Source organism: Lethenteron reissneri, chromosome 25 (assembly GCF_015708825.2).
Source record: "Lethenteron reissneri isolate LAM-NWPU_2019-01 chromosome 25, ASM1570882v1, whole genome shotgun sequence".
NCBI classification, from domain to species: domain Eukaryota; kingdom Metazoa; phylum Chordata; class Hyperoartia; order Petromyzontiformes; family Petromyzontidae; genus Lethenteron; species Lethenteron reissneri.
The window spans coordinates 3,405,695-3,433,550 of NC_083803.1; the positions used below are offsets into that span (position 1 = coordinate 3,405,695).

The window sequence follows — 27,856 nt, forward strand, 5'->3', positions numbered from 1 at the left end:
TGACTTTTTGCAACGAAAATGCGGGGATTATGAAATCATGCAAGCCCGCATATTTTGCGCGCGGAAATCTGCAATTTATGCGGCGAAAGTGCGGCGTATTTGAAAAAACGCGCCCCCCGCATAAATATGCGGACTTTGGCTGATTTTGCGTGGAATCTTGCGATCGCATAATCGCGTTTTTCTGGAGGGACTGAATAATTATACTTTTGTAACGTCCATGCCGTCAGTTACACAATTAAAACTACGAACATGACGTATAATTACCATACAGTTGATTACTAAAAATGTTCTTTAAATAACTGGTCTAATTTAATGTTTATTTGCAACAAATCCTGCACATTTTTATTGAGAATGCTCAACGTGGATTTAGTCATGGCAATATTATGGTCCACCCTTGCCAAAAATTCCATGTAGCAGGCGCAGACATGACCTTGTGTTATCATTCCAAGTACAGTACTGTATTAGCCTATATTCATAATCCTTCTGCAACATCAGTCTTTGAACCCACAGCTTTAAAATAAAGTTCAGTAGCACACGTGTATGCTGAAGCTGCAAAGTCTACATTACCCTTTCAAGCCCCTTTGAGGGTTGCGGTACGAATTTAAAAAAACCCTAGCTCACCGTTTCCCAGACATGCACCTAAACATAATTCACCTTGGCCAAAGATTACACGTAAAATGTGCTGTCTGCGAATGATGTATTACAAAGCAATTTCTGCATCCAATATGCTTAGAATTACACCATTTTTGGAAAAACAACATTTTATCGTGCAACATTGATGTAGGGTTTAAGTTGTCTAATGCTATAACATAAAAAAACTCGAATTCATATCGATATTTTAGCAATATTACGTTATCAATTACATAAGCAAATTATATATTTTTTTGTCAAACGTCATCGTACACGAGCACATTTGAATATCTTGCAATAAATGGGTGTACTTGGGTCTTGTTAAGGATATGTGGTATCAAAGGTTCCCAATTACCACAAGCGTGGCGTCTTCTATTAAAAATCTTGGAAGAGAAGCAGCAGCAGCACAAAGGGATGGGTTGAATGCAAAATGCTTGAAGGGTGGAAAGGTCATTTCTAGCAATGTGGTGCAAGGAACCTTTCATGTCAAATACCGTGTTAACAGGCTCATATATCAACTGCATTGCCTTTATTTTTAAATATTTAACTTTGAATTGTATTTATACATTTTGGTTGCTTGTGCTTGTAATGCATTTAATCATTTAATGTTGCAGTGAATAAACTAACATTTCCCAAAAAAGTGTGTTATACATCTAATGTATTTGAATTCGAGCTTAGGAACAATGCACTTTCACTGTAAAATCAGGCAAAATTTTAACATACATTTTTTTAAGGAGAAATTATGAATTCAAAATGTGGAAATCTCAGCTCTATCATGAGCAGAGCCTTTTCTGTTGCTTTATGCGTGTTGGCAGGACTGCACTCGTAAAGTCGATGGGATCTTGACCCTAACCACGCTAACTTCTCTGATCTGTCACAACCACTCCCGTAACTTTAATTGTATCTTTTTGTCCATTACCTTTGTAATGGAAAAATACTTTTCTTTTTAAAAGTGCAATAAATTTAGTGTTAAAAACTTTTACAAAACCCAACCCGTAGTTTTAGTGTGCAACACAAAGTGTAATCAGAACATCAATTTTATAAACTTTTGGTTAAATAAATATTTATACAAATATGCCTTTAAATACGCAATTGAATTCGCCATTATTCTGAAATGTTACACAAAGCGTCGCAGCTATTAAATACCATAGTTGAATACTCCCACCATTCACACGTTACTCATCGGCGATGTCTTTCTTTAGTTCTGTATCTCTAACACTTTTACTCAACAATATATTTAGCAACATTCATTGCTGTTGACTAGTTTTAACTTTTGCCTCCTTCCAAGATGAAATGCGAGTGCAAGATGTTGATATGACTTCTCATTCTTTCTCAGCAGGATGCAAGGCAGACCAGGCAATTATCTGCCAGACCTCGTGCACACAGCAGGCTCCAACTCAGCGCAGCCCAAACTGCCAGTCCAATTGTACACACGCTACACATGCCATTGGAAAATGACCATATTTAAAATGTATTTGTTGTGTGCTTATAAAGTGGATTTTTTTTTTACATTTCAGGAATTATATCCAAAGCATTACTTTTACACTTCAGAAATCCTTTTTGAGATTAAACATATTTTTCATAATCAATACTGTAGTTGCAATCCACTCATGTGGTTACGTGCAAAACCTTGAGCGTACAAGATGCCTGTGCAGAATGTCGTAATTTTATTTGGAACATGTTGCCACCTAGTGAAAGCCAAAAGATATATTCATGTTGTGTTTTTCATTGACATGCAGTCTCCAATTTATAATATTTACAATTTAATGTGATAAAAAAAGCTTCGTTTGTGAAACCCTACATCAAATAGTGCAATCGTGAACAAGCCATCACAATTCAAACTTCCGAAATGAGCAAAATAATTCCATGTCATAAACTGGTACAGAAATTATTTAATATGCATCAATGTGTACACCACGGCATTGAATAATAGTAAAACAATACATTTATGCGATTCAAGTATTTCAACATTCATGTTTAAATCTGCAACAGGACCTTCCACATTTAAATAAATGCATAGTTAAGTATTTATGATAAATAATTTAATAATCACTCATCAGCACAATATCATAAATACCACTGGCATAACGTGCACTAATACAGTGCAGTGCATAGACGGTTACGAGATGAGCATTGATCTTATCATGACAATGTGATGGACGTTCATGTATGTGGAGATGAGTCTGCAAATCAGGGAAGATAGGAAAAGTAGCCAGCACCAGGATCTTGCTCACTGTCCCACTCATGATCTCACAGCTTCTGTGTGCCTCCGTTATTCCCACTTGCAGGAGTCTCGTGCCGTTCCAGACTCAGGCATTCCTCAAGATTACCTGTACACATGCATGAATATTACCAACCCTGGCAAGCAGCAATCGATATGTATCCCTGACCAACTCTGTGTTCATTCCGTTAGTGCATTTTATGTTGTACATTGGAAATGTAGTCCTATCTGTAATCTATATTGCAGTGTATGCTCATAAGAACGAATTGTACATCAGTTATTAGAATACAGAAATATCTACTCTTGTGACGATTCTGAACTGACCTTTGAGTCTACACTACCCGACACATATATGGCCTTCATCCTACATCCAAATTAGTGCGTAATCGCTGCCTTTAGCATGACACAAACATACCGGCAGACTTTAATCTCTACATAGCCATCCAATTGGTCAAAAGTGGGATCTTTCGGAAAAGTCACGTAGGTAGAAAAATAAAAGATCACGACATTTCGATCGCAACACAAGCAATCGTCATCAGGTGGGACAACCACAGCAAGAAAAAACTGCTGAAGTAGGCGAAACGTCGTGATCTATTATTTTTCTATCCACGTGACTTTACCGAAAGAACCAAAGAGTATGGATGCCTGCAGTCACGAACGCTTCAAATCAACCTGATACCTACTGCCACCTGGTGGTTAATAACATTACACGTCGTTCGGTTACACAATCATATTTTAGTTCAGTGCAGCAAAATACGTATGTGCTTAGAATTCAACAATATCAAGCTTAGTAAATTAAAACATGTCTTCTCTATCGGCTGTACCTTGTGATTGAGAAGTACTGAGAAAGGCACGTGTATGGGTGACCATGGTTTTATTGACTTGCCAAATTATTTATCCAGGAAGTCGGACTCATTTTCAGGAGGATCCTGAATTTTTTATTTAAATGTTTTCAGCCAATTAATGAGTGTTTATACAAGTGGAAAAAAACCCAGAGCACCCAGAAAAAGCCTACGTGCATGAGGGGGTAACACTCAATCCCCGTAGAGATGGAAACACATGGCAATGCGTCAACTTGCTGTTATCTTCTCCTCGTGAGCCAAGGTATGGCACCTCGACGCCCACGGGAATGGAGCTGCACAACATTTTTTGTGATCCATCAACTCTCGCCTCCACAGTGGTGGGATTACAGGCGTGCGGCACCACTGCTCGGCACCTACAATATTACGAGCTGTAATATTAGACATTTAAATGTAACAATCACATTAGAGCAAAATGTCCCCTTTACTTATTACCCAATAACTACTGTCCAGTATATCTACAGAATGTCATTACAGATACTTTATTGTTCCACAAATTAACGGTACAAAATAAAGGAAGCAAATTCCTGGAGATCCATTCGTGTCACCTCGTTAGTTGGGAGGTGCAGGCCTAGTCCCGTGAGGCAAGGACGGATTTCGTGCTGCTCTTTGCAATTTTCTGCAGGGCGTAGAGTGTGCCATGCAACCCAGCAAAGGCAACTCCTGCTGCCAGGAGCCAGTTTCGCCTCAGCCAGGATGTATTCAGGGCCATTGCAGAAAATTCCAGGATCTGCTGTCAAAACACACGGAAAACATTCCCCGAGCCTTTCCTTGGCAATTGTCACCTAATTTCTGCATTATGTACTGTAGTGGTAAAATAGATTTGTGCATTTACACCGAAGGGTTTATCGCATGGCCACAATTACTGCGTACATTGCACTGTAATAAAAACACAATACTGTGGCGCTTTGCAAGGTGGGTAAATGAGTGTTTCGTAACCAACGAATATCCGTCTAAACGTCCAGGGTTTTTGTGTGTGTTATACTGGGTTCGTGGAAATAGCTGTTGAAATGTACATTTACACTGAAACCAAGTTACAGTTTGCATGTGCGCGTGTTGATGAAACACATTTCAGTTAAGGGTGTGAACAATTGTAGAGATGGGGATGAACAATGGGAGGACGTGTTAAAAATTGCCGTGATTTATTCTAAACGTTCCAAATTTTATTCACTTTGGTCCAGATGTCCATTAAAAGCCAGAGCCATGAGCGAGCCACTGCAGTACACACACCACACATATTCCAGTAACCATCATATACAACAATCAACATGAATCACACGCTACAGGCAGAACTACTGTACAGAAAGGAACACATCCAGACTCGGGCTCATACTATACACTCAACACACAATTCACACGTGACACACACATACATACGTGTGATACACACACAATGAAAGCAATACAGCACGATACAGGCAACATGAGCGTACACACGGCAGTACACTATAGTATAAAGGCCAGCACACCACACCACAGAACACCACATCACAGCCACTTCCAATCCACACACACAGTGGCTATTCGGTGCGGCTGAGTCTGTCGCAACTCACCCGTACCGTGCACACAACACACACAACACAGTCGTCAAAACTTTCCACACGTAACCACCACTCGCCAGACACGGGGCTCACGTCCGGCACAGCAACAGCAACACACACGAGGGCGGCGGTGGCCTTGAGACTCACCACAATTGAGGCCCTCCAGCCACTGCCGGTGATGACAGAGCCCAGAGGTCAAAGGTGACCCGTGCGGATGGGCCGATTAGCGCCGCCTAACGGACGAGAGTGAGAATCTTTTAAAATTTTTGATTCGAAGTTTTCGTGACTGCAGTGATCCATACTATCTTTAAAAAAAACTATACTCCTTGGTTCTTTGGGTAAAGTCACGTAGGTAGAAAAGTAATCGATCACGACGTTTCGATCGCAACAGAAGCAATCGTCATCAGGTGGGACAACCACAGCCGGAAAAAAACGGCAGCTTGCTGAGGTTGTCCCACGATTGCTTGTGTTGCGATCGAAACGTCGTGATCGATTATTTTTCTACCTACGTGACTTTACCGAAATAACCAATGAGTATGGATTCCTGCAGTAACGAAAACTTTAAATCTAGATATTTTAACAAATCTTAACTTAAAGCTCTCGTGACTGCAGGAATTCATATCCTTGGGTATTTCGGTAAAGTCACATAGTAGATAGGTTCAAAGAAAATAACAAAAACAAAAACAACGACGTTTCGATCGCAACCGCTTGAAGACGACCGCTTGTGTTGCGATCGAAACGTCGTATTTTTGTTGTTATTTTTTTGTTATTTTCTTTGAACCTATCTACGTTACTTTACCGAAAGACCCAAGAATATCTTACTTTAACAAATTGGAACTTTTTTTTTACACACCAGGTAAGGGATGGGAGGGCTCCCCCACTCTGGAGCTGTTGCTGCTCTTTCTCGGAATCGACCTGGCCACGAATGATCACTCAACGGAGTGACTTTGGGGCCATCCATAAATGACGTCACGCACCTGGGGGGTGTGGGGGTCAGACGTTTGTGACGATGTGTGACGAGGGGAGGGGGGGTTTGAGAAATGTGACGTCACATCAAAATGCGCAACTTTAAATAAATATAGACAACACGTTCTATTTAATTAAATAGACTTTTTAATAAATGTTTTCTCCTACAACATCAGAGTGCAGCGCCACATTAAATACGCACTACAATGACAATAGTTTAAAGCGATTTGAAGCATGTTTTACTTTTTGGGGGGGGGGGGGGCAGAGCTTTGTGACGTCATATTTGAGGGGGTCTGACTTTTTGTGACGTCGTGTGACGAAGGGGGGTCAAAAATCGTCTAAAATCGCGTGACGTCATTTATGAACGGCCCCTTATCGCGTGGAAATGTGTCGCAGGCAAATAGTCGAAACGAACGTCGCCTCGAAATGTGGAGGGGAAAACCGGAAGACCCGGAGAAAAAAATAGGAGAGAGAGACACCACAAACTCCAAATATACAACAGGCGCCTGGGTCGGGATCGAACCCGCGACCTCCTGCATTCCAGGCGAAGTAGTTAACATCTCCTTGCCACCGTGGCGAGATGTTAAGTAGACTGTAGGAGGAATCCGATGCGCTACGAAGCAATTTTTCACGGATAGGTAGGATGGCCGTGGGACAATACATGGCGGTCTAGATGTCTTGTGACCCCCTCCAATTAATTCACCCCTAGGACCTTTTATCCTTTACATATTTGTTCCTGTATTCCTTCGCACGCAGTGGGATTGTGGCCACGCACACCCCAAACTCTGGGCCATGTAGTAAACCACTATACATGGTGGTCCAGATGTCTTGTGAACCCTCTCCAATTAATTGACCCCTAGCATTTTTTATCTTTTGCATATTCGTTTCTGTTTTAAATAACCCTTACTTTAAAATATGCATTAAGTTTTAGAGCCTTAAGTGGGGGTCACCAGACATCTGGACCACCCTGTAGTCTGCGCTTCTTCAAGGGCGGAGGAATAGACAAACTACACGAACTCCTCCTGTATCCGTCTCGTCGTGGCGTGCAGACCACCACATTCTTGGCATTTAGCTCGTGAACACAAACCTGTCAACCCCTTATCAGTGCCCTTCCGTATTGCAGACCAATTCAGACCTTATTGGTCACCCCGTGCCCTTATAAATCTCAACGTCCATCCTGCAAAGTCCCATCAAAAGGAAGAAACACAAACAAAACATTTTTATATTCAATTTCCCTGTACGAGAATAAGGGTAAATCGTATGGGTTGACAGGTATGTGAACATATTTCTACCATCACACGCAATCATGTAATGCAGATCTTATGCCTTCGCCAATTTTCTCATTTACTGGACATCTGTAAAAAAAAACAAAGATATTAGCAACTCATCGAATTCATCCAGTATAAATAAAAGATTCTGATGAAGGTTCTGATTCATTTGCACCTCCGACATGTAACGCCAGGTGGCGTAGGTAGATCAGGGGTTAGAGGTGGTGGCAGACCTGCAATTCGTCACTCACACCACTGCTGACGGGAAGGCCTCCACGGAAATGTTTTTACCTATTCATCGATGCTTGGCAGACGTCTTGAAAGGGCAGATCATGGGTGGGCGTGTAATTATTCACCCACTTTGTGGATGATGGATTCGTCAGGATTCGGGTTTGTGACAAGTATCTGGAGGCTTTACGTAAACCTATCACAACGTTTACGAATTTTTAATAATTGATTATTTCAAGCACGATTCAATGCATGTTTTGGCAGTGGAAGCATATATCTAAGCAACACGTTGATTCATCACTACATACCTAGTCAGGAATAAGACAAAACCGCAGATTATGCAACCCATGGAATCTCATTAAATATGAATTTTTCTCGATTTCCCCTCCCTGATTTCGATTGTGCTGGTAAAGTCCTGTTGTCACGAGGTGATGTGATTTCCATTGGGAGCTTCCATAGTGAGTGTTGTGACATCTCCCTCATATTAGAAAACCACTTCTAAATAAGATGCTATCACAAAAGTGCTTCTGAGATCATTTAAATTCCTTCTCAAATACCCTACTAGACATGTGGTCATGGTATGGCAAATAAAAAAAATGGGCGTCAAGAGCTGGAATAATTAAACAATTATTCCAAATTAACTGAAACAGAATGTCACAAGATATTTTTTTTGGTTTACATTCATTGGTGATCAGGCTGAATCATCAATTAGTTATCTTTGAGAACCTTGTTTAGTAATGGGTGGCAGAAATGCAGTTTCCCATTCAGCCAACTGGCCACCTCATTATAGATGGTTATTGAGAAGTTTGTAAGCATACACATACAGGGGTCTTTCAAGGATTCTTTGAATGTAAAAATTCTTTGAGGCTTTCAGATCATTGCTTTCAGCACAAATTCGTTTTAAATCTGGATTTATTAGAATGTGCTGAAGCAGAGACAGTTTAGGCCAGACTACAACTCGGTCTATATATAGCTAAATAATGTCTTCTGAAATTGTGCCTCGGGTAAAATTTCCGATTTTGTTTCACAGATACAGTACTATATGCATCATAATAGGTGTGGTACGTTTGGATATAATATGTATAATGATCAGGTCTGGCACGTGTTCAACATTGTATAGAAACCCATAACATAATACACTTAAGTGGCACCCCAAATCCTTTTTGGTTCATGAATCACTATACTTTTGTAAGTTTATTGGTCTCAACACTACACTACTTGTTATTATTTCCATAAATTACATCAACCGCAATCACAAACTGTACTGCAAGACTTAAGACTTAAATTGGATTGTGCAGTTACATATTGCTACAGATTTCACATCTGAATAAAAGGGCTGAAACACATTGCCTTGGACATTTGCCCGATTGTTGGGATAAAAATCATCTCACGTTTTTGTAACAAAATTAACAAAGATGAACATTCGCCAAAACGCAAGTTGGGCCCATTGTGTTAATAAATATCCGACATCACTGTGACGCCAAGGTTGAAAAGTGTGAAATTAATTAAAGTCATCAAAGGTAATGTTTTATTCAACGTCATTTTTTGTTTGTCACTTTGCAGATCGTGGCGGCTACGGTGGCGAGATGTTAAATACCTCGCCTGGTATACAGGAAGTCGTGAGTTCGATTCTGACCCTGACACCTGCTGTATATTAGGAGTTTGCATGGTCTTCTCGTGGTCATGTGAATTTTTCTCCGGGTCCTCCGGTTTTTCTTTCCACATGTAGAATCATGCATTTACAATATTTCGCTGCAATACATTTCCACATGATAAGCCACTTAGTTGAGCTATAATTTGTGGGCCAGGTCGTTCCTGAAAAAGAGCTGTATAGCTCAGTGGGCCTTACTTGGTAAAATTACAAAGTTCTAAATAGTTTTATTTGACTTCCTCATTTCGTAACGGCAGTTCAAATGCATATTCCTGGCTACTCATGCGATGGAGCGGGTAGCAGTGAGCGTGGGTGATGACAGCCGGCCGATGGGCGCGATAGCCCGTGCGGTGTGCAGCCACTTGGATGGCATCATCAGGTGTCTAATGTTTTCACAGCGTGGGCTGGCAATAGCAGTTTTAATAGGGGCCTGCAATCTCTACATCTTAAACTTGCTCTAGAAAGTATTTGTAGGTTTTTTTATGATTGGTGGAGGTTGTCTGATGAAAGATGAGTTTTTAGAATTGTGTTCCTTGGAAAGTTATTTGGCAATAGCTTCCTTGATGGAAAGGGGTTTTGTTTACTCACCTGCATCACTGTAGTAAAATGATTGATTTATGTTTTGAAACTTTCTTTAAAAAATACAAGCAACTTCGTATGTGTACCTTAACTCATAAGGTTTTATATTATAAACTAAAATGTACGTTTGCGTCTATGTCTTAGCAGTTTTTTTAAACCAGAAACCTTTTTTGAAATGGGAAATTGTAGCTCTAAAGCATTTTCATTCGTTCCATGCACATACCCTTTTTGTTTTTAGCACCATGTAAGTGTGTTTCCTAGCACAGTGTGACTCTAATCGAGCACACTGTGACTCGAATAATTATCATGCGAAACTAATCCCATACCTCCGATTTGTGCGGTTGGCTGTGTACGATGCAAAATAAGTTCAACATACATAATACAATGCAAGTGTGAGAGTGCTTTTTTGAAATCCATTGCCAAATTTTGATGATTTTTTTTTTCAAATGTTCATAAAACAAATGGATTCACAAGAGTTAAAAAATCGCATGCTTTTAAATGAATGACAACTACACTATTGGAACCTCAACGACAACTACACTGTTCTGCACGCCCGTGAATTTTTATTCATACAGAAAAAAGTCGATTTATCCATGGTGATGTGGCGGATAAATTTCACAGATGCTATTTTCTGCAGTGGTATATACATGATTTTACTCCTCTTATCTCCATGGAAAAATATCGCGGATAATAGAAAATCTGATGAATTTTCCAATAAACTCATTTTTTCTCAAAACATGAAAAATCGGATGCTCTTCCACTAAGGGAATGGAAAATTTGAAGATAATTACAGATAATATAAATAAAATGTATTTGAGGAGTTTTCCCAGTATGCAATGTGCATACAGTATGTACGTTGCTATACACAGTATTGTGTTATTTACAACAAAAAATGGAGACATAATCTGCTAAAACCGGTCTTGTGTTTGTTTGAGAGCCATTTTCATATTATTGTTGTTATCTCTGCCCTCCTGTAAGAGAACCCCACCGTCTGCCCGTGTCCCGGGCAGGAGATCCTATCACTGGTGATTGACTCGGGTACCGAGCGGGTGAGTGCCTGTGTGGAATCACGGAAGCAGCTCCAAGCTCATCATGCACACCGCAGGCGATGGAGGAGGTCAGGGGCTCCCAAGAAAGGCCTATAGACCTGAAAAAACATCGTGTTAATAACTTTCCTCCACAATGTACACACGACCGAACACTCTGCTGCCTCGTTGCAGTAGGGAATTAATAAAAATGTTTAGTGACTTTTAAAAATGTGTATATATTTTATATTGTGAAAGCTGATGGTAATTTACTATTTCATAATAGATGGGGTTTCACTGAACCACTCAATTTCTGTCTAGTATAACAATTGCTAGACTAACTACTAATAATGATAGGATGATAACAATAGGAATAGTGCCCGGTAGTGGTCTAGTATAATTTCACCCAGTCTTACAACTATTTCAAGAGGATCCTGCATTGGGATGTATGGTCATTACAATAATGAGTGCTATACACTAACCACAATTGAATTGGCAATAAGCACATGTACTGTGGGGTTAAGTGTTGCTCAAATGAGATGTGGGGTCTGCTCGCCCTTCGTCAATGTGCTGCGACCATCGCCTGTGATCTGATGTGACCAAAGAGTACGCGTGTGTGCGGTGAACACAGTTGGTTATCAATCTTTAAGCCAGTGGATGACATTCGGTGTGTGTTAATAAGAGAGTTGTCATCTCCCACTCCAACTGTGATTACCAGGCTCCAATACAATGAAGGTGCTGAATCTCACTTGATGACGTGTTTTTGGACTGTCCCTTGAGTTGGTTCGTCACGACGTCGAACATTTAAATCCACGCGCTGGGAGCTGCCCAGCACGCGGAGCGAACCGTCGGACGTATGCCGAACAACTGGTGTGGTACAACCGGCAAACACATCGGAGAGTTGTGCAGCACAATTGCGAAAACCTACGCAGTGAATGAGCATGTCGTAAACAACTGCCCCCATACGCGCGTTTATAGGAGGAATTGGACCACTGCTTCCGTCAAAACGACCGATTGGATACTCAACTTGGACCTGAAGCTATAGATATTGCGATTCAACTCGTCGGCCATACGGAGGCAGGAGAAGAGTTTGACAGTGCACGGATGTGATACAGCTCTGACGAGAGCCTCTTTCAAACAGCAGTCAGAAATCACAGGTGTAAGTTCATATCTTTTGCTCGAGTTCAGGAAGGAAGGTATAAGTTTATCTTTGAGCCGTGAGTTTTTGTTGTTCTTGTCAAATTATGCACGTGCAATATTATCCTCTGTTAATTTGTTGGAATGTGCTCTGACAATTAATGTAGTAATACTTGTTCAGTTCAAATATGTCATTAGTCATTCATATTAATCAGTATGCGTTGTTTTTAATCACATGCCTTAGGTGTAATGAAAAAAATAAAATTAAATGAGCCAAATGTATTATGTGCGGTAGATGAAAGGGCTATGCAAATGTATTATGTTTGGTAAATAGTACAGGAGTGGTCGCACCAGCAATTTACACAGCGTCATGCCTACAAAATAGGGTTTATACGCCCATCTGTCACGTCTTTTTGCATTTTACTGAAGGATTGTCACATGCCAGATGCGCTTGCTCTCACAAGGAAAAGGCTGTGCTCTCTCACTTTAAGACCGTTTTCACCAGTATCAAGATACTGAACGATGCATCACAGCACCCCTAAATACCGGGTACTGTGATACTACTGTGATGCTATCTACCACTCGTACATTCCGGACGACCTTGATACTTATCGTTTAAAAAACTAGATTCTACAGCTCATCAAAATGTAACATACTCTTTTTCACTAAAATATTAGTATAGCTTGGTAAATTTACTAGCTAAGATGTAAAGTTTTTAGCAAATATGCTTTAGGTACAAATGCATTTTCAACTTTATTCTTGCTTAATGGAGAGCATTTGCGACTTGGATCGTAGGAGTTGCTGCACACAGCAGGTGTTGGCATAAGTGTCGAGTGGGAAGGGCTTGGGGTGAAATGCTGAGCCTGTTCTTTTGACGCTGGAGATTGCTGGTGAAAGTGGTGCTGTCGCCTTGTCACTTGCAAGTGGTGGCACGCGTTTGTCCGTGACAGCACATGCATGCTGACCTCTAAGAATGGTGTGCATACCAGCCATAGCAATGAAATCAGGGCTTATCATTTGACCACTTTCTCCATTACCCCATGAGCAATGTTTAAAAGGGCTTTGAAAAAACCAAACACGATTTCGAAGCGAAGACTAACAGAGGATGTTAAAATCGTCCAAAAGATTCACAAATGCAACAGGCGCAGCTTTTAACTCCATCACACAAAATCAATACATCTTGGTTCCTCATTCATTTGGCATCATTGGAAAATGTATTGGACTGTAGATGATACTATCCTGAGTACAGTATAGATATTTAATTTCTGTGCACATGTACATTGAAAATAAATTAAAAGTTGAATGATGACGGTGTATAACCTTGGGCTGGGTAGAATGTGGCCCAACAGGCTTCAAAGCCTCCCGACTTAGATTATTTGTACTGTATATTCCTCTCATATAGTTCTCGTTTATACCTATCAGTGATTTTTATGATTTCTATATTTATACTGGACTTTGGCTCATGTCCTGTTCCAGATAAGATGGGCAGGGGAAGATATGCGCTGCATTTGAGAGAGAAAACAATACCGTGTAATAATGTTGCTTGTGTTGCGATCGAAACGTCGTGATATTTGTATTATTTTTATTATTTGTTCTATTTACGTGGCTTTACCGAAAGACCCAAAGAATATGAATTCCTGCAGTCACGAAAGCTTTAAGTCAAGGTTTAATACCGTGTAAGTTTTCTAAATATGACGAGAGGCACAGATTCTTCCAGTGCAGTTGCAACAACCATTCGATGCTCACATAAACTTTACAATGGGAGCTAAACTTGCTGGAAACGGTATAGACAAACACATTAAGAACGCCTTCACAGGTGTCACAGCGATTCGTTTTCTTTGTTTAGTTGCTTAAGTCACCTGGCGTTAGGATTGTACCACAAGCCACCATATCGGTTTTCCTCCGTATGTCAGGCAAAACGGCAGTGTCCATGCATTGTTCCAATGGATATTCTCGTAAAAAAAAACGTCTTTAGTGTGCTGCATGAGCAATTTACTTTGAGAGGAATGATACACGAGGATGGATACCTCTTCAGCTGTACTATGGTACTGAAATCCGAAGGAGGGGACAGTTATGGAAAAAAAATTGCTGCTACCCACTGCTTGCCCAGTCCAAATTGTGCAGTTTCCTTAAAGATGCAAACGAAGTAAAGTATTTAACGTTCATCGCATGCCACACACGATGGACACATGCACATTTGGCAACACTGTGAAATATGACAAAAAACTAGCCTGAGAGTTCAGCTATTCAGGGGTTATAGGGTTGCACATCTTACTGGGACGGTTAACTGATAGCACGCCTGTCCCAGGGAGCAGAGCCTGGTGATTGTGATTTCATTTTTTTATAGCCCTGCTACCCCTAAACCTCACCCTGGGGGCATGCGCTTTAAATCTTGCCTTACTGCCTCGGTTGCTGTATGGGAGTGATAAACACTTACGTTACAATCTCAGCAGCCGCCACCCCTTCATATGAACTCAGAAAGCCTTAAATATAAGTGTCCCATTCCTCGTGAGAAACAGTCGGGTTTAATTTTGAGCATGTCCATAGGGCACGGAGTCGTGCAATGGATTCGTCTGTCATCTATTATAAAAGCCTGGTGTTCCGTTTGTCCATTTGTCGTCAACTAAATTACGACAACCTTTCAGAAGTATACTCTTAGGTTTTTTCGGTAAAGTCACGTAGGTAAAACATTAATTAAAATTCCACCTGAAGACGGAAGCTTGTGTTGTCTCCGAAACGTCGTGATTTTTTATTTTACTTTTATTAATTTAAATTTTATTTTTTACCTACGTGACTTTACCGAAAAAACCCAAGAGTATGAATCCTTGCAGTCACGAAAACTTCAAATCTAGAACCTTTCGGAAGGCCTGAATAAAAAAGTTATAGAAAGTGGACCCCCCCCCCCCCCCAGATGTGGGGGTAAAAAGTTGTACCAACAGATTTACAAAAATTGTCGTCGTCCCCGCATTTGTTTTTCTTTTGTAGGCATATATGCCTACACACCCTACATACAATAAAGTCCAGATTGATTTTGTAGGTAGGAGTTAGAATGAGGCAGCCACGGGCCACTGAAATTCTAGTGTAAAAAAGCCGAGGGCATGCTCTGCATTAGCAGACTTAATATTCACGTTTTCGTTGAATTGCATTACAGATTGCTATGCTATAATGAATACAATCTGAGTTTAAGCCAACTTATTTTAACGAAGATTAGTTTAGTTACAAATCAGACCCTTTGTTAAAACAAATACATATTTTGCAATCACTCCATACACTCAGTTGCATGTAATTTCTTGGCAAAGTTACAGAAATATAAGTGTTTAACAAACAATTATGTGTATTACCATACGAAAAAATAGTTGACATTTTGACACAATAACCTCTTAATTTATCTGCGGAAGTGGCTGGAGCATAGGACAGCTGCTCGCAATCCTCATCCTTTTGTATCCAATCTGTTGGATTTTGGCTTTTCTCAAGTTTCAGGCCAGTAACATACATATCCCCCCACCTCCCTCACCTCGCACAACTCCCCTGCCCTGGGGCTAGGATCAGCTGTTACTCCAGAGTGCTGTGGTTTTCAAAAGGGGATGAGAAAAAAAGGGTCAAGCTTCTAGGTCCTTCCCATGCATTCTTTAGAGCTCCTGGATAATAACAGGGAGGGAGGGGAAGGAGCGACGTGCCTTTTTTATATTCTCTCTTTGCCTGCTTTCTATTTGAAGGCTTTGATGGGCTCACCTGCTGGGCCAGGCTCTGTCGCAGCAGTGTGCTCTGTGCCGCTTGTGATCAGCAGCCCATGGGACGCGCCGCTTCCTCCGGGACAAGGATCCACCGCTCCACACACCACCCTTGGAAAAAGTATCGGCAATTTGTCTGCAGCACACGCACGTTTATTGTGCGGGTTTTTCCCCGTCCCAACTCATCTAGGAGGAGTTCACTCGTGCTATGGTGTGTCTGAAAGATATCTTTTTTTTACAGTACGTTAATGTAGCTCGGATTAGGGTGCGCAGGATGGAGCAGGGGCCGGTTTCCAAGACAGACAGAGCAGTGGTCTTCACGAGTCCGGCGACCATGGGGAAAGACCTAAGACCAGATCGTGGGATAGTTCTTGGGAAGTTGTGTGTCTGCTGTGCAGGCAGATTCGGGACCTGGCAGAAGGCGGAATGAGGTGTGGTGACGTAAATGGCTATAGGCACGATGACATCCTGCTCCTTTGATGTGTGGAACCCGATTCAGGTATAAGTAATTCTGATAGAAGATGGGAGTGACATCTACCAGGACACATGCAGCTTACTTGTGTTTAAGTAGTTGTCTATTCCATTGCATGTAGAGTGGCGTTTGGAGATGACCTCAGGGAACAAAAGTGCTTTAGAGAGATACTCACAAACAACGCAGGAAGGAGCGGACTTACCAATGATGCTCGTCAGCCGGGCTGGGGCTGTGTGACGTCGTTGCGCTCCTTTCTCTGTTAACGTCTCTCCTGTAAGCTGCCAAACCCACACCCACATAATTAACCTGCAATAATGATCGCACGCACTGGAGGCAAATGCATTAAGTCAAGAGTAAACTCGTGGCACCAGCCCTCTTACGGAAGGGCACGATGAGCATTACGTTTGCGCACCTGGGTAAAACACTGGAGTTTTTGTTGTTGCATACGTGATGTAAAAATGATATCGTGTGATTGATTCAATTGAATGAGTTAGCAACATTTATAATTGTCGCGTATAATTTTTGTACAGAATTCACGTGTGCATATTTCGTCGCAGCTTTCCTCACCCCTAATGCCCGTTTTGCAACACAAATTACATATGAGATTGCAATGACCCAAAAGAGACTTCATCTTTTTATTTGCATTCAGAGCAGTAATTAGAGGCTTGTGGCAAGACAGAGGCCACCGCAAAATGGGAAATGTTGCTCTCGCTCGTACTTTCCCAGGAGCCCCATGAGTCAGCTGTTGGCATCGAAGTGCACATTGCATGATGGGGCCGCCCATCTGACGCATGAAAAATGGGTAACAAGGCTTGGCTTCGGCATTGGGCCCTGTGGACCCAATTACCTTTAGGGCACACAAATTGCATGCTGCTTTTAGGTTCGTAATGTCTACCCTGCATAATGAACATTCCCTTCGTACCGTGCTGCCTCTGTGTAGGAAAGAGGGGCACAGTTTGGAGCATTTTATTTTATTGGAGAGCAGGTGCTGATTTCAAGGAAAAGACAATGAGTCCCTTGCTGTGTGTCTTGAGCCTAGTGGCGTGTGCAGTTTTGTGCAGCGACCAGCAGGTGGTGGTGTGTTAGCACACAGCGACACAAAGCCGTGGTTGTTGAGTTGTCTATCATTTACTCTCGATCATGGTAGTTATGTCATCAACAAATATGAGATGGTTAATGCCTTCATAAGTTATCGTTGTACTTTTATATTTCCGAGTCTCAGAGTCGAGCCGATGCTCCTCCGGACCGAGAGGAGCCAGTTGAGGTGTGTCGGGCACCTGGTAAGGATGCCCCCAGGTAGACTGCCCCTGGAACTCTACCGGGCAGTACGGCCCGCTGGGCGAAGACCCCGGGGCCGGCCCAGGACCACGCTACTGGCGGGACGATGTCGCTCAGCTGGCCTGGGAAAGCCTGGGAATTCCCCAAGAAAAGCTAGAGTCTGAATACAACGTCAATTCCCAGTTCACAAAAGCCAACCATAATGGCATTTAACGTGAATTTGTCTCTTCTAGAATCATCTTCTTGGTTCTTTCGGTAAAGTCACGTAGAAGGGAAATAATAAAATAATAAAAAATGTGAGAATTTTATTTTATTATGTTTTATTTTTATTACTTTATTATTTCCCTTCCACGTGACTTTACCGAAAGAACCAAGAAGATGAATCCCTGCAGTCACGAAAGCTTTACATCTTCTAGAATCAGTTTAACAGAATGTGGCCATTGGTAGAAGGACACACTCTAAACCGTCCTATCTCTCATGGTTAGCTGGCTTCTAAATTGACCGAGAAAAGTAAGAAGGCTTGGGGAGGACACAACACCAGCTGGGTTAATCCGGCAGGTCGCTCTGGTTAATACTACTAATGCGGCAGGTCGCTCTGGTTAATACTACTAATCCGGCAGGTCGCTCTGGTTAATACTACTAATCCGGCAGGTCGCTCTGGTTAATACTACTAATCCGGCAGGTCGCTCTGGTTAATACTACTAATGCGACAGGTCGCTCTGGTTAATACTACTAATCCGGCAGGTCGCTCTGGTTAATACTACTAATGCGGCAGGTCGCCATTGTTAATACGACTGATGTTAACCATACAAATGCGCCATCTGCTATGGAGTAGATGTTAAAGATCCTGTGCTGCCATTCTAAAATGACATGTCACTGTGTGCTGGTGTTGTGGTCAAAATGTGCCAAAGTTGAAAAATCACCCAAAAATTATTCACTTTGGATTAAACATAACAATCATTGCCCCCCCTACCCCTACTGAGGATATCTTGCCTGATTAAACAAATACGGTAAACTTGACTTAACTATTAGCAGACGAATGCTTAATTGCAGTCCAGTGCTGAGTCACATTGTGATGCACAGCGACTGCTGTCATCAGGGGCTCCCCTAGGTTTAAATACAAACAAGCTGCGCTGAGATATTTTGTTACATTACGGTTGCAATTTAGATGAAAATATTATGATTACTGTCGCAGACAGATGAGACCAGTGACAAAAATGTAGCCAAAGGAGCAAACTTGGTCAAGTGCACCATCACTGTGGAGATGGAGCAAGGAGTTCATGCACAAGAGTGAAATTAATTGTGGTATCACAAGGCTGTGAGGGATGGCAAATACATTGTGGGGCCTCCGACAGTAGATAGAACATGGCTATTGATGATGGGTGTATATCACTGCATTAATAGCGTGTATGTAATTGACATTATTGGTGATACATTTTCCCAACCCATCTACTGGACAGTGCTTCGAGGTGGTCTTGTGTCAAATGTGCCGCGTGAGAGTAAGTTTATGGTGGCAGTGGCAATGCTCCTATGGGCAGGGCATGCGGTGGCTGGCTGTGCTCGGGTTTAGCACGCTGAGATTGTCACTTTTGGGAGTGGCACGTTGAGTTTGGCACGCTGAGATTGGCACGCCGAAGCTGCATGGCTGGTGGAGCGAGCGCGTGGGCCACGCCAGCCGGGGGAGCGGGCATCCAGCGGACCGGGCACAGCTCAGTAGAAAGGAATTTTTCCCAGGCTTAAATAGCAGCGGTCACTAATAGCCGTGAGAGAGAGCAGGGGAAAAAAGGGCTTTTTCAACCTTGTATCCGAGGAGGGTAAGACAGTACCACATCCACCGTAATGAATCCAATAAGCCGGCATGACATTTTTACAACCACGTTTTATGCCCTAGATTGCCATAATCGTGTGGTATTCTTGGCCAATGCTTTGCTTTACACTAATCGACCTACATTCATATCAGGTGCCGTCGTCTCTTCCTGTTAAGTTACAGGTTGGACACAAGTGGCGGGGGTCTGCCTTCTTTGCCCATAAGCGAGAGGGTGACGGTGCGACTGGGTGGGCGATGGTGTCCGTGAGGTTGTGGTAATTCGGTGTGCTTCCCTCTGCTGCAGCGGTCACAAAGCTTTATTTCCCCTTACTGCCGCACTCATTACGAAGGAATGCAGAGGAGTGCACATTTTTCCCACGTGTGTGTGTGTGTGGTTTTTTTGTTGTTGCTGTATTCTTAAAACAGTGTCAGGCCATTGACATACAGGCGAAAGAACATCATTGACGGAAAAGGCAGGGTAATGCTCAACTGAAAAGGAAGCTCGCTCCAAGAATGACCCTTCTGCAGTTGTTCACGCCTGCACCTTGTGCTTCTGCGACAAATTTGAAATTTTGCTGAGAAAGTAAATAGCTTTTCGTTGTGGTATCATTGTTCCTACCTCATTTTACTCTCACTTGTATCCTGTTTTATTATTGTCGTGTCTGTCTTTAAATATTTGGGTTTTTTGCTTGTGAGGCATCGAATATTAGCACTTGAATTTTTATTGTGAATGCAGTTTTTTGCACTCGCATCTGTTTCCCAGGTCCCTTTTGAAAAAGAGATTGCGTTACTGAGTTTCCAATAAAGGTCTCCTTCTGGTCCCTTAGCCTCTTGGGCCAATGGGGCATGACCGTTTCCTTCACCGAGATCTCATTGCAGTGATCTTTCCACTTCTGTTTGTTCCACGCTCATCATCATCATCACTTTTTATCAAGAAACGAATCAATAATCTACGTCTGCACAGTCAACACTGTAATTATCACATGACACAATTTATTTGGAAACCTCCGCCATGTGCAAAGGATACAACGTCATAATCATCATTGCCATTGGCCACTCAGGAGTGGACATTACCTGTATCTTTTCTCTCTGCCTGATGAAGACTGCTTGTGTTGCGATCGAAACGTGGGTTTTTTGCTTTTATTATTTTCAATGTATTATTTGAATTTTAAAAAAAATTAAATGATCTGCTATCTCTATTTTATTTTCTATCTACGTGACTTTACCGAAAGAACCAATAAAATAAAAATGTTCACTAAATAAGTTTGCTGACATGTTTAAAAAAAAAAAAGAAACCTCTCCTCCAGTGGGCATTGCTTCTTCAGAGCATTCATTCGGGCATTTAGGCCCCCCCCCCCTTCCTCCCCCCTCCCCTTGTTTCTCCTACAGAGGTATCGACGCTTAGGAAGACACCAGGGGAGGTTGTAGAATTTATTGAAACAGTTGAATGAAACATGCGGTTTAGACAGGTTTCCATTGCACTCTAATCCGTAATGTATGTTGTGCTGGTGTCAACCCCCTTTTATATCATGTGTGTTGTGTACCTGAATCGTCTTGTCAGTAGAATATTTTTGAGAGAAAAAAAAACCATAATGTGTTCATATGTATTTGTTTTCAAATGCTTGCCGTGGTGGTGCAATAGTGACAGACGTTTATATTCAAGCGGGAAAAGACCCGGTTACCTCTCTAGAAAAGGGGGTTCACTCCGCGACGTTCTCAGGGAGGTGTGCGGTGTCCTTTGCATCGGATCACCTTTTGTGAGGCTCGTCCCCAATGAAGTCACTTTGCAGCATTGTCATTGTAATCCTTGCCACACCCTGGGAACAGGCCTGGGCGTGAGGAAGTGGCTTTGAGTGACGTGAAACGCAGAAATCTCACGCCAGCATTCGCAGCGACGACGAGCTGCCAATAAATGTTCAGGGCGCAGAAATATCGGAAGAAGAAGAAAAAAAACCCAGTTACAGTCTGGCTCGTGCACGAGCGCCTTTGAAGTAAACTACTGTTTTATTGCCAACAATATGAAGGGAGTGCATTATCAACACCACCCCCCCCCCCCCCAAGGCTGTGTGTGCGTGAGGCATCGTTCATCTGTACCATTTCGTTGAAATTATTTCAATAGATGTTGCTCGTTGAAGCCTCCGAAGGTTGTCTGCTTGAGTTTACGAGCGCAAATAGCTGACGACGAAGAGCCACTGTTTGCTCCCAGGTCCACCTGATCTGTCACGGTCCCCTAATCTTTAAAACGGCCCTCTCCGGCTATGGATATATTGCCACGTTCACATCTGCATGGGCATCTGCCCCAACCAGACGTGATTGCCTTGAACACCAGATGCGCACAGGCGACCTGAACTCTAGTGCTTGTTAACGTCACTGCTTGTGTAGGTCATGTAATTTTAGATGATAAATATTTCTACTTTAATGCGATTTTCCATGTAAGGGGAGATCATGTAACTTGCAGGATTGCAAGAACGTTGTCAAATAAACACTGAGGGGCTAGTTTGTCTCTTCGTTAGACTCAGTTTTCAGTTTCATTTATTAGGTAGAGCCCTGTGAGCCATGTGGCTCTTGACTCGGGTGCAATCGCAACAAACAAAAACATGAACACTGCGCGAATGAGAATTCTAGATGGCAATGATTGCAGATTTCCCGGTCTTCTTTGCAAAAGGAGACCTGTTGGCTCACACCTGGTGTAACACCTTCTGAATTGGCATTTTGTTATTCCTAACAATGTCTTAACTATGCTGTGATGTAACAGGTAAAGGTGCAACCCTGCAATTTCCTGCCAACATCGTTGCTAAAACCAAGGGTGCCTACGAGGAGCTCTATATGGTATTTTGGCCTACTCTTCGACGCTTGCCTGTCATTTGGGAAGAGGTGAGAGGACCCACGCTATACCCCACCACACGCAAACCGGCAATCGACGGTCGTGTTACCCATTTGACTACTGTCTAGTGGACAAAGGCGGTGAGGAGGAGATTTCACTTTCCCCATCGATTCAACTGCCACGCCATGAAACCGGCAAAAAAAAAAATCACCCATCGTCCTGAAATAATTTCTGAAACAAATTGGGACTCTCGTACAGCTCTCAGGTACGTTTCACTTTTTTTTATTGTTTGCCAATGTCGATTCGTTGATGGAATGTGTGTGTGGCCCTCACCGTGGCTATGTCACCGATCACGTCAAACCGCAAAGCCATCATCACAGTGTTCGTCGCGTTGTTTGCCGACCTTGAGCACGGAGGGCCAAGGAGACGGAATCGCGACAAACATGGGGAAGAGGCACGTGGGGCAACTGAGCCGTCTGCACAAGATGCGCGCAAACACTCGGGCGCACTCCACACTCTGAACATTCATTCCTGCTGCACGCGGCCCGCGAAACTCCCCAACGAGTGTTACCTTGGCGATGGATACTCTCTCGTGTGCCCAGGACACGGAGTCCTGCACCCTTCACCTGGGGGTCTAAAGGAGAAAAGCCTAGAATCTTCCAAGTAGCATGGCCTCGTAACGCCGGAACATGTCATGCGTGCCGCAATCAGATGAGGCAATGCTTGCATGCACGTTTTTTTTCCTCTCTCCAAAACCCACGATTGTACGAGTTGTATTGGTTGAGAGTTCAGCTGGTTCTTATTGTTACTCGTATTAACCAATGTTGGGTTCAAAACTGTACGTGTCAATTCTGGTGCTGGATTATTCCATCACTTTGATGGATGAGCGTTCAGATATTTCTGGCTTGCATCCTGGTTCAATTTGTTGTGATGGCTTCCCAAATAGGAGACAAGTCCCATCCATACTAGACGTAACAATTCGGATGCGTAGCTTGCGAGTGTAGTCGTTCAGGGGACGATTTAATGCACGAGCCTTACGATACTCTCCTCTCATGCAGACCTTGCACACAACTCAAGTGGACAGAGCGTTAAAGCACAACTCTCCCATCTTGATTTGTCCAGTTGCAAGCTCGCTCCCGTTTGAATGACGATCTAGCATGCTTGGAGGTTGTTATAGTCTGCATCGTGAAATTATAGGACGGGTCAACCCTTGCAGTGGGTTCTTGTGCTCAGTTGGTTCTTGTGCACATCCATAGAATACTCGCATTTAAACAATGGGTGATTTGCAAGAGATGCTTGGGAATTATACGGACGATGTCGGCTTCTTAGCGAGAAACCGGAGTTGCGGCTTGGCAGATTTGGGTAGATTAAGGCGCTGGTGCCTGAAGGGGAGATTTCCAAAGAGCAAGTTGATGGCAGTGCTTAGGGACGGGGTTCTTGCTCTTTGCCACAGGTGGCAGTAAACAAAAAGTGAGAATGTGGATGTCGTCCCAAATTGGAGGTCAACGGATGTATTGAATTCGCACGGTGCGGCTTAAGACAGCATTTTACCATTTTGAATGGATTGAGAGGTCTGCGTCAAAGTAATGTTGGTTACTTATAGGTCAGTTGGGCTAACAATGAAATTAGAAGAACCCGAGCCTTAAATGCATGTGGAGGATACTCACGTAAAAACGTGCAGCCCGGCAATTACTTGCTCATGCCACTGCTGACAGAAGGGCTTCAACTTGAGGGAGCTCAGGAAGGCCCTCCAAGGCTATTTTGGCCTACTCTTCCACATTGAAAGCGGGAGACGTACCCACACCTTACCCCACCACACGGAACCTGCGAATGAAGTGGTTTACCCACTTTATACTGCTGTTGGGTGGACAGCAGCGGTGGGATTCATAAAAAAAACCTGCCCTTGGTTTCAAGTGCACTATCGGTAATTGACACAAGCGACCTCTAAATTCTAAGCCCATTGTCCTAACCATTACATCACGGCAGCATGCCAATGTTTGGCTTCGTAGCAGTCTTGGAAGTTAAATACAATGTGGCAGGAAATTGTAGACTTAATCAGCGTGGATGCAGAGGGGGCACAAGACCCAGTTCTGCTCCCCTAAAAGCGGTGCTTTTAGGGGAGAACCCCAAATGGCAATTAGACACGGGTTTTTAGGATTACTCATCTGCAAAATTCAAAACGCCACCATCAAAACCACGACCATCAAAAACTACCGCTACATCCATCTGCAGCACTACCAGTGAAAACCAGAATCACCAGATCTACTACTACAACTTGCCATATCCACCACATTAAATACACACAAAGCATGGTAAGAGGGCAGGAGGATCACGCCTAGGCGGACTCCAAATCAATATTCCTCTGGGGGAGGGAGGGCCTCTCTCAGCTGCTTGCTCCATCTTCAAAACTGTTCCCAGGCCCCCTGGGAATAGGAAGTTGCAATTAGTGGGGCTGTAGTGGAGGAAAGGAAATGTTGAGACATGCATCAAAGTGAACAGACTTCGGGTCAATTTAAAAATCTATTTAACACAACGCCAAAAGGAATAATTCAAAAAGGTGTCAAACTACTTCGAAAAGGAGACACACACATTCTATAACAAAGCCACCAATGCATTTGTTGACATAGTTGAAAACACTTCTCCGTGGCAAGAGCTGCTTAAAAAAGAGTTTTACACAAATCTAAACGGCATCCCATACCATCCTCGGTAAAAATCCTCAGCCACCCCAAGAGTCATTACTCACCGATAAACATTTGCTTGAGAAAGATGCACAGTAGGGTGAAAGTGCAGGGATTTTTTGCTGTTGTTGCCCTTGAAGCCGATTACCAGAGCGCCATTGCACACTCATCACTAATCATGAAAGTGGGCTCCAGCACAAGCCAAGAGGTGGGGGGACGGGACGACACGAAAGCTATTTCATACAAACTTTAATAATTTAAAGACGTCGAACATCCGCAAACAAAGTAGGAAATTACGTACACTATCTGGAAAGAAAATTATAGAAAGCCAACTAACAGCACACAGGAGCCCAGGGCACCCCCACTAACCCCCTGACCTTTCCCCCCCTGTACCAGTTGAGTGCATCACTCCACTGATTGTAACTGCAGTCTACGATTAAAGTCCCACCGTACACTTGCACAACACTTCCGAATCGTTTTTGAAAAAATACAGCAATACATTCTCCAAATCAGTTGGGACGGGACAGACTTTCATCGTTCTGGTTCACAGCTGCCACGCGTGCAATTTCTCGTCACAACCTTAACACCCTCCCCCCCGGATTAACACGGTTGGCTACGTATGGTGCAAGAGAAGTTCACACATTACACGGGAACGCGAATTTTCTACTTCACTGCAGTACTCGTATCGGAAAAGCTCAAGGACCACCACACGCTTTGCAGATATTCAGACATTAAGGAAACAATCTGACGAGACACGCGTGTAAATTTAATGGGCAAGCCGGCTTAAATAAGCCGTTCAAGACGTCATGTTTACATAAAATTTAACAAGTCAACCGGTGCTATTTGGTCTGAATGGCAGCACAATGAACAATAAAGTATTTGATTCCAACGAACGATGCATCTCAAACTGAATAACAACTTTTCATCAACAGTATCCGATAGCGAAACATGGTCTTCTTGATATACAACTTTAATTTTATTACAAAATATTAGTGCTCTAAACAATCCATATGAAGCACCTCTTATCACGTGAACAAATAAACTTTTTTTGCTTTTCTGCTGAAGGCAATAACCACCAACACCGTTCGTGCTCCAAATTATTATCGTACACAAAGCCACCCTTCCCTACCGCAAACCAACTAAACAAGACGTGAGTGTACAAAGAAGACGTGCCCTTGAATGTGCACTTTCACACGTCAAAGTCTAAACGGGTGAACATTGGAAGGCATTTTTTTTAAATCGTTGGTTTCATGAAGGCAACTTAACGGCAAGAAAACCAAAACGTCTGTGCCCTGTGCCCCCCCCCCCTCCCTCAGTGCTCACGGAGAACCCCCCCCCCCCCGCGCCCCCCACTTCAGCCTAGAGCGATCGTCAGTAAAAACTACAGTGTGAAGACTTTTTGGTCGGTGCTGCACCAAACAGTGAAATGATTGCATCGGGGGAAAAAAAAACGCACACAGCGTGGCATTCAGGCCGCCATTTGTATACGGTCGCAAAAAAAAAACGACAAAACTTCAGTTTAAAATCAAAGAAGCATAAATAATACAAAACAGGAATGAAGTTTGTCCAGAACGTACATATTTTTAAGTTAAAAAAAATAATCAAATATACACATACATTTACAAAAACAAGCAGACTTAAGTTCCGCACCATTTCTCAAATGTTGTTGTGAAAATATTCCAAGTCACTTTTCATTTGTAACATTTACTTCATTTAAGCCAATATTCACATCTTCAGCTCAAATCATGAACTCAGTGTTGATTATGCAACGTTGCATAATTAAGGCAAGGAGTTTAGGCGGATAACCTTTTTATTTTGCTTAAAAACCAGAAAACTGGGAAGATTTAAAACAAAATTTAAACTGCATATTTCAAAATTGCTGCAAAAATTCTGCAATTTGATCTTTTTCAGTTTTGACATGTAAAAAAAAGGCATTTTGTCACTCCTAAAAATGTACAAAATTAACTCCCCAAGCCCTAGTCCGCAGCATCTCACAAAATAATAAATGCAATCCCAATCCTCATCACTATGAGAATCAGTCCAACATCTTCAATACATCTTTAATTAGAGCTGCAATTAAGTCCGACAAATAATGAAAATGCTCTTGTTCAAATCAAGGCAATTGTTCACTATACAACATCGATGGCCGTCATGGGGCTCTTGGCGCTCTCAAAGTCTCTGTTGTCCCTTTTTGTCCGGTTCGGCTGCTTCACGGGGGTGCTCAGGGGCTCCTCCCTCTCTACGGGGGCGTATCTTGCCTTGGAGAACTTCCCCTGTTGCGCCAGCGGTGGTGGTGGTGGCGGCGGCGGTTGGAGCTGTCGTCCCAACTTCGCCATCTCCTGCGCCTCCATGTCCACCCTTTCGAGGTCTTTAGGAAGCTTATAAAAACTTTCATCTTCCGCATCGCCGCCATCTCCACCACCTCCATCACCTCCTCCGCCAGGTCTGCCGAAGTCGTTGATAATCTGGTTGAGCTTCTCTGCCTGGTTATTGGCCGCGGTGCCAGCCTCGCACTCGGGGATGCCAGCACGTTTGTCTTGCCGCCGCCGGTAATACCGCAGCCAACAGCAGCAAAATGTGGCCACGCACACCAGGCAGGCGACCAGCAGCAGGGACACCAGGATTGGCACCAGATAATCTGAGGAAAACAGGAATGACCATGTGACCCCTGAAGCATGCACGCAAACCTGGCAGAGAGCATGGATAAAGCCAAAAATCCACACCGTTTAAAAATATATATATAATCTGTCGGCAGCTTTGAAACGGGTAAACAATTGTGCCGAGATATAGATGAATGATTTCTGGTTATACAGATTGTCTCCCCTTCATGACAAAGTTTTTTCAGGGAAGTATTTTACACAAACTGACAAATAGCACATCCTCAAGAATGATACCATGCAAAGATAAACAACAAAGGCTTGGCTTAATTCTAACGAGGCAGTTGCTTGCTACTGGAACAA

General features: G+C 42.8%; 1 protein-coding gene and 1 long non-coding RNA gene across 2 annotated transcripts in view; both read right to left on the bottom strand.

Annotated features, from left to right (window-relative positions):
* Nucleotides 1-5,424: 5,424 nt before the first annotated feature.
* Nucleotides 5,425-24,014, bottom strand: LOC133347037 (uncharacterized). Its single transcript, XR_009755680.1, has 3 exons — nt 23,886-24,014; nt 6,106-6,229; nt 5,425-5,485 (listed from the first exon to the last, which is right to left on the bottom strand). It is a non-coding gene; the product is annotated as an uncharacterized LOC133347037 (long non-coding RNA).
* Nucleotides 24,015-25,641: 1,627 nt separating this feature from the next.
* Nucleotides 25,642-27,856, bottom strand: part of JAG1 (jagged canonical Notch ligand 1) — a 35,871-nt gene continuing 33,656 nt past the window's right edge. Inside the window, exon 26 of the mRNA XM_061558925.1 lies at nt 25,642-27,534. Within this exon, the coding sequence (XP_061414909.1) occupies nt 27,026-27,534 (509 nt within the window). The 3' untranslated portion in view covers nt 25,642-27,025. The remainder of the gene's footprint in view (nt 27,535-27,856) is intronic.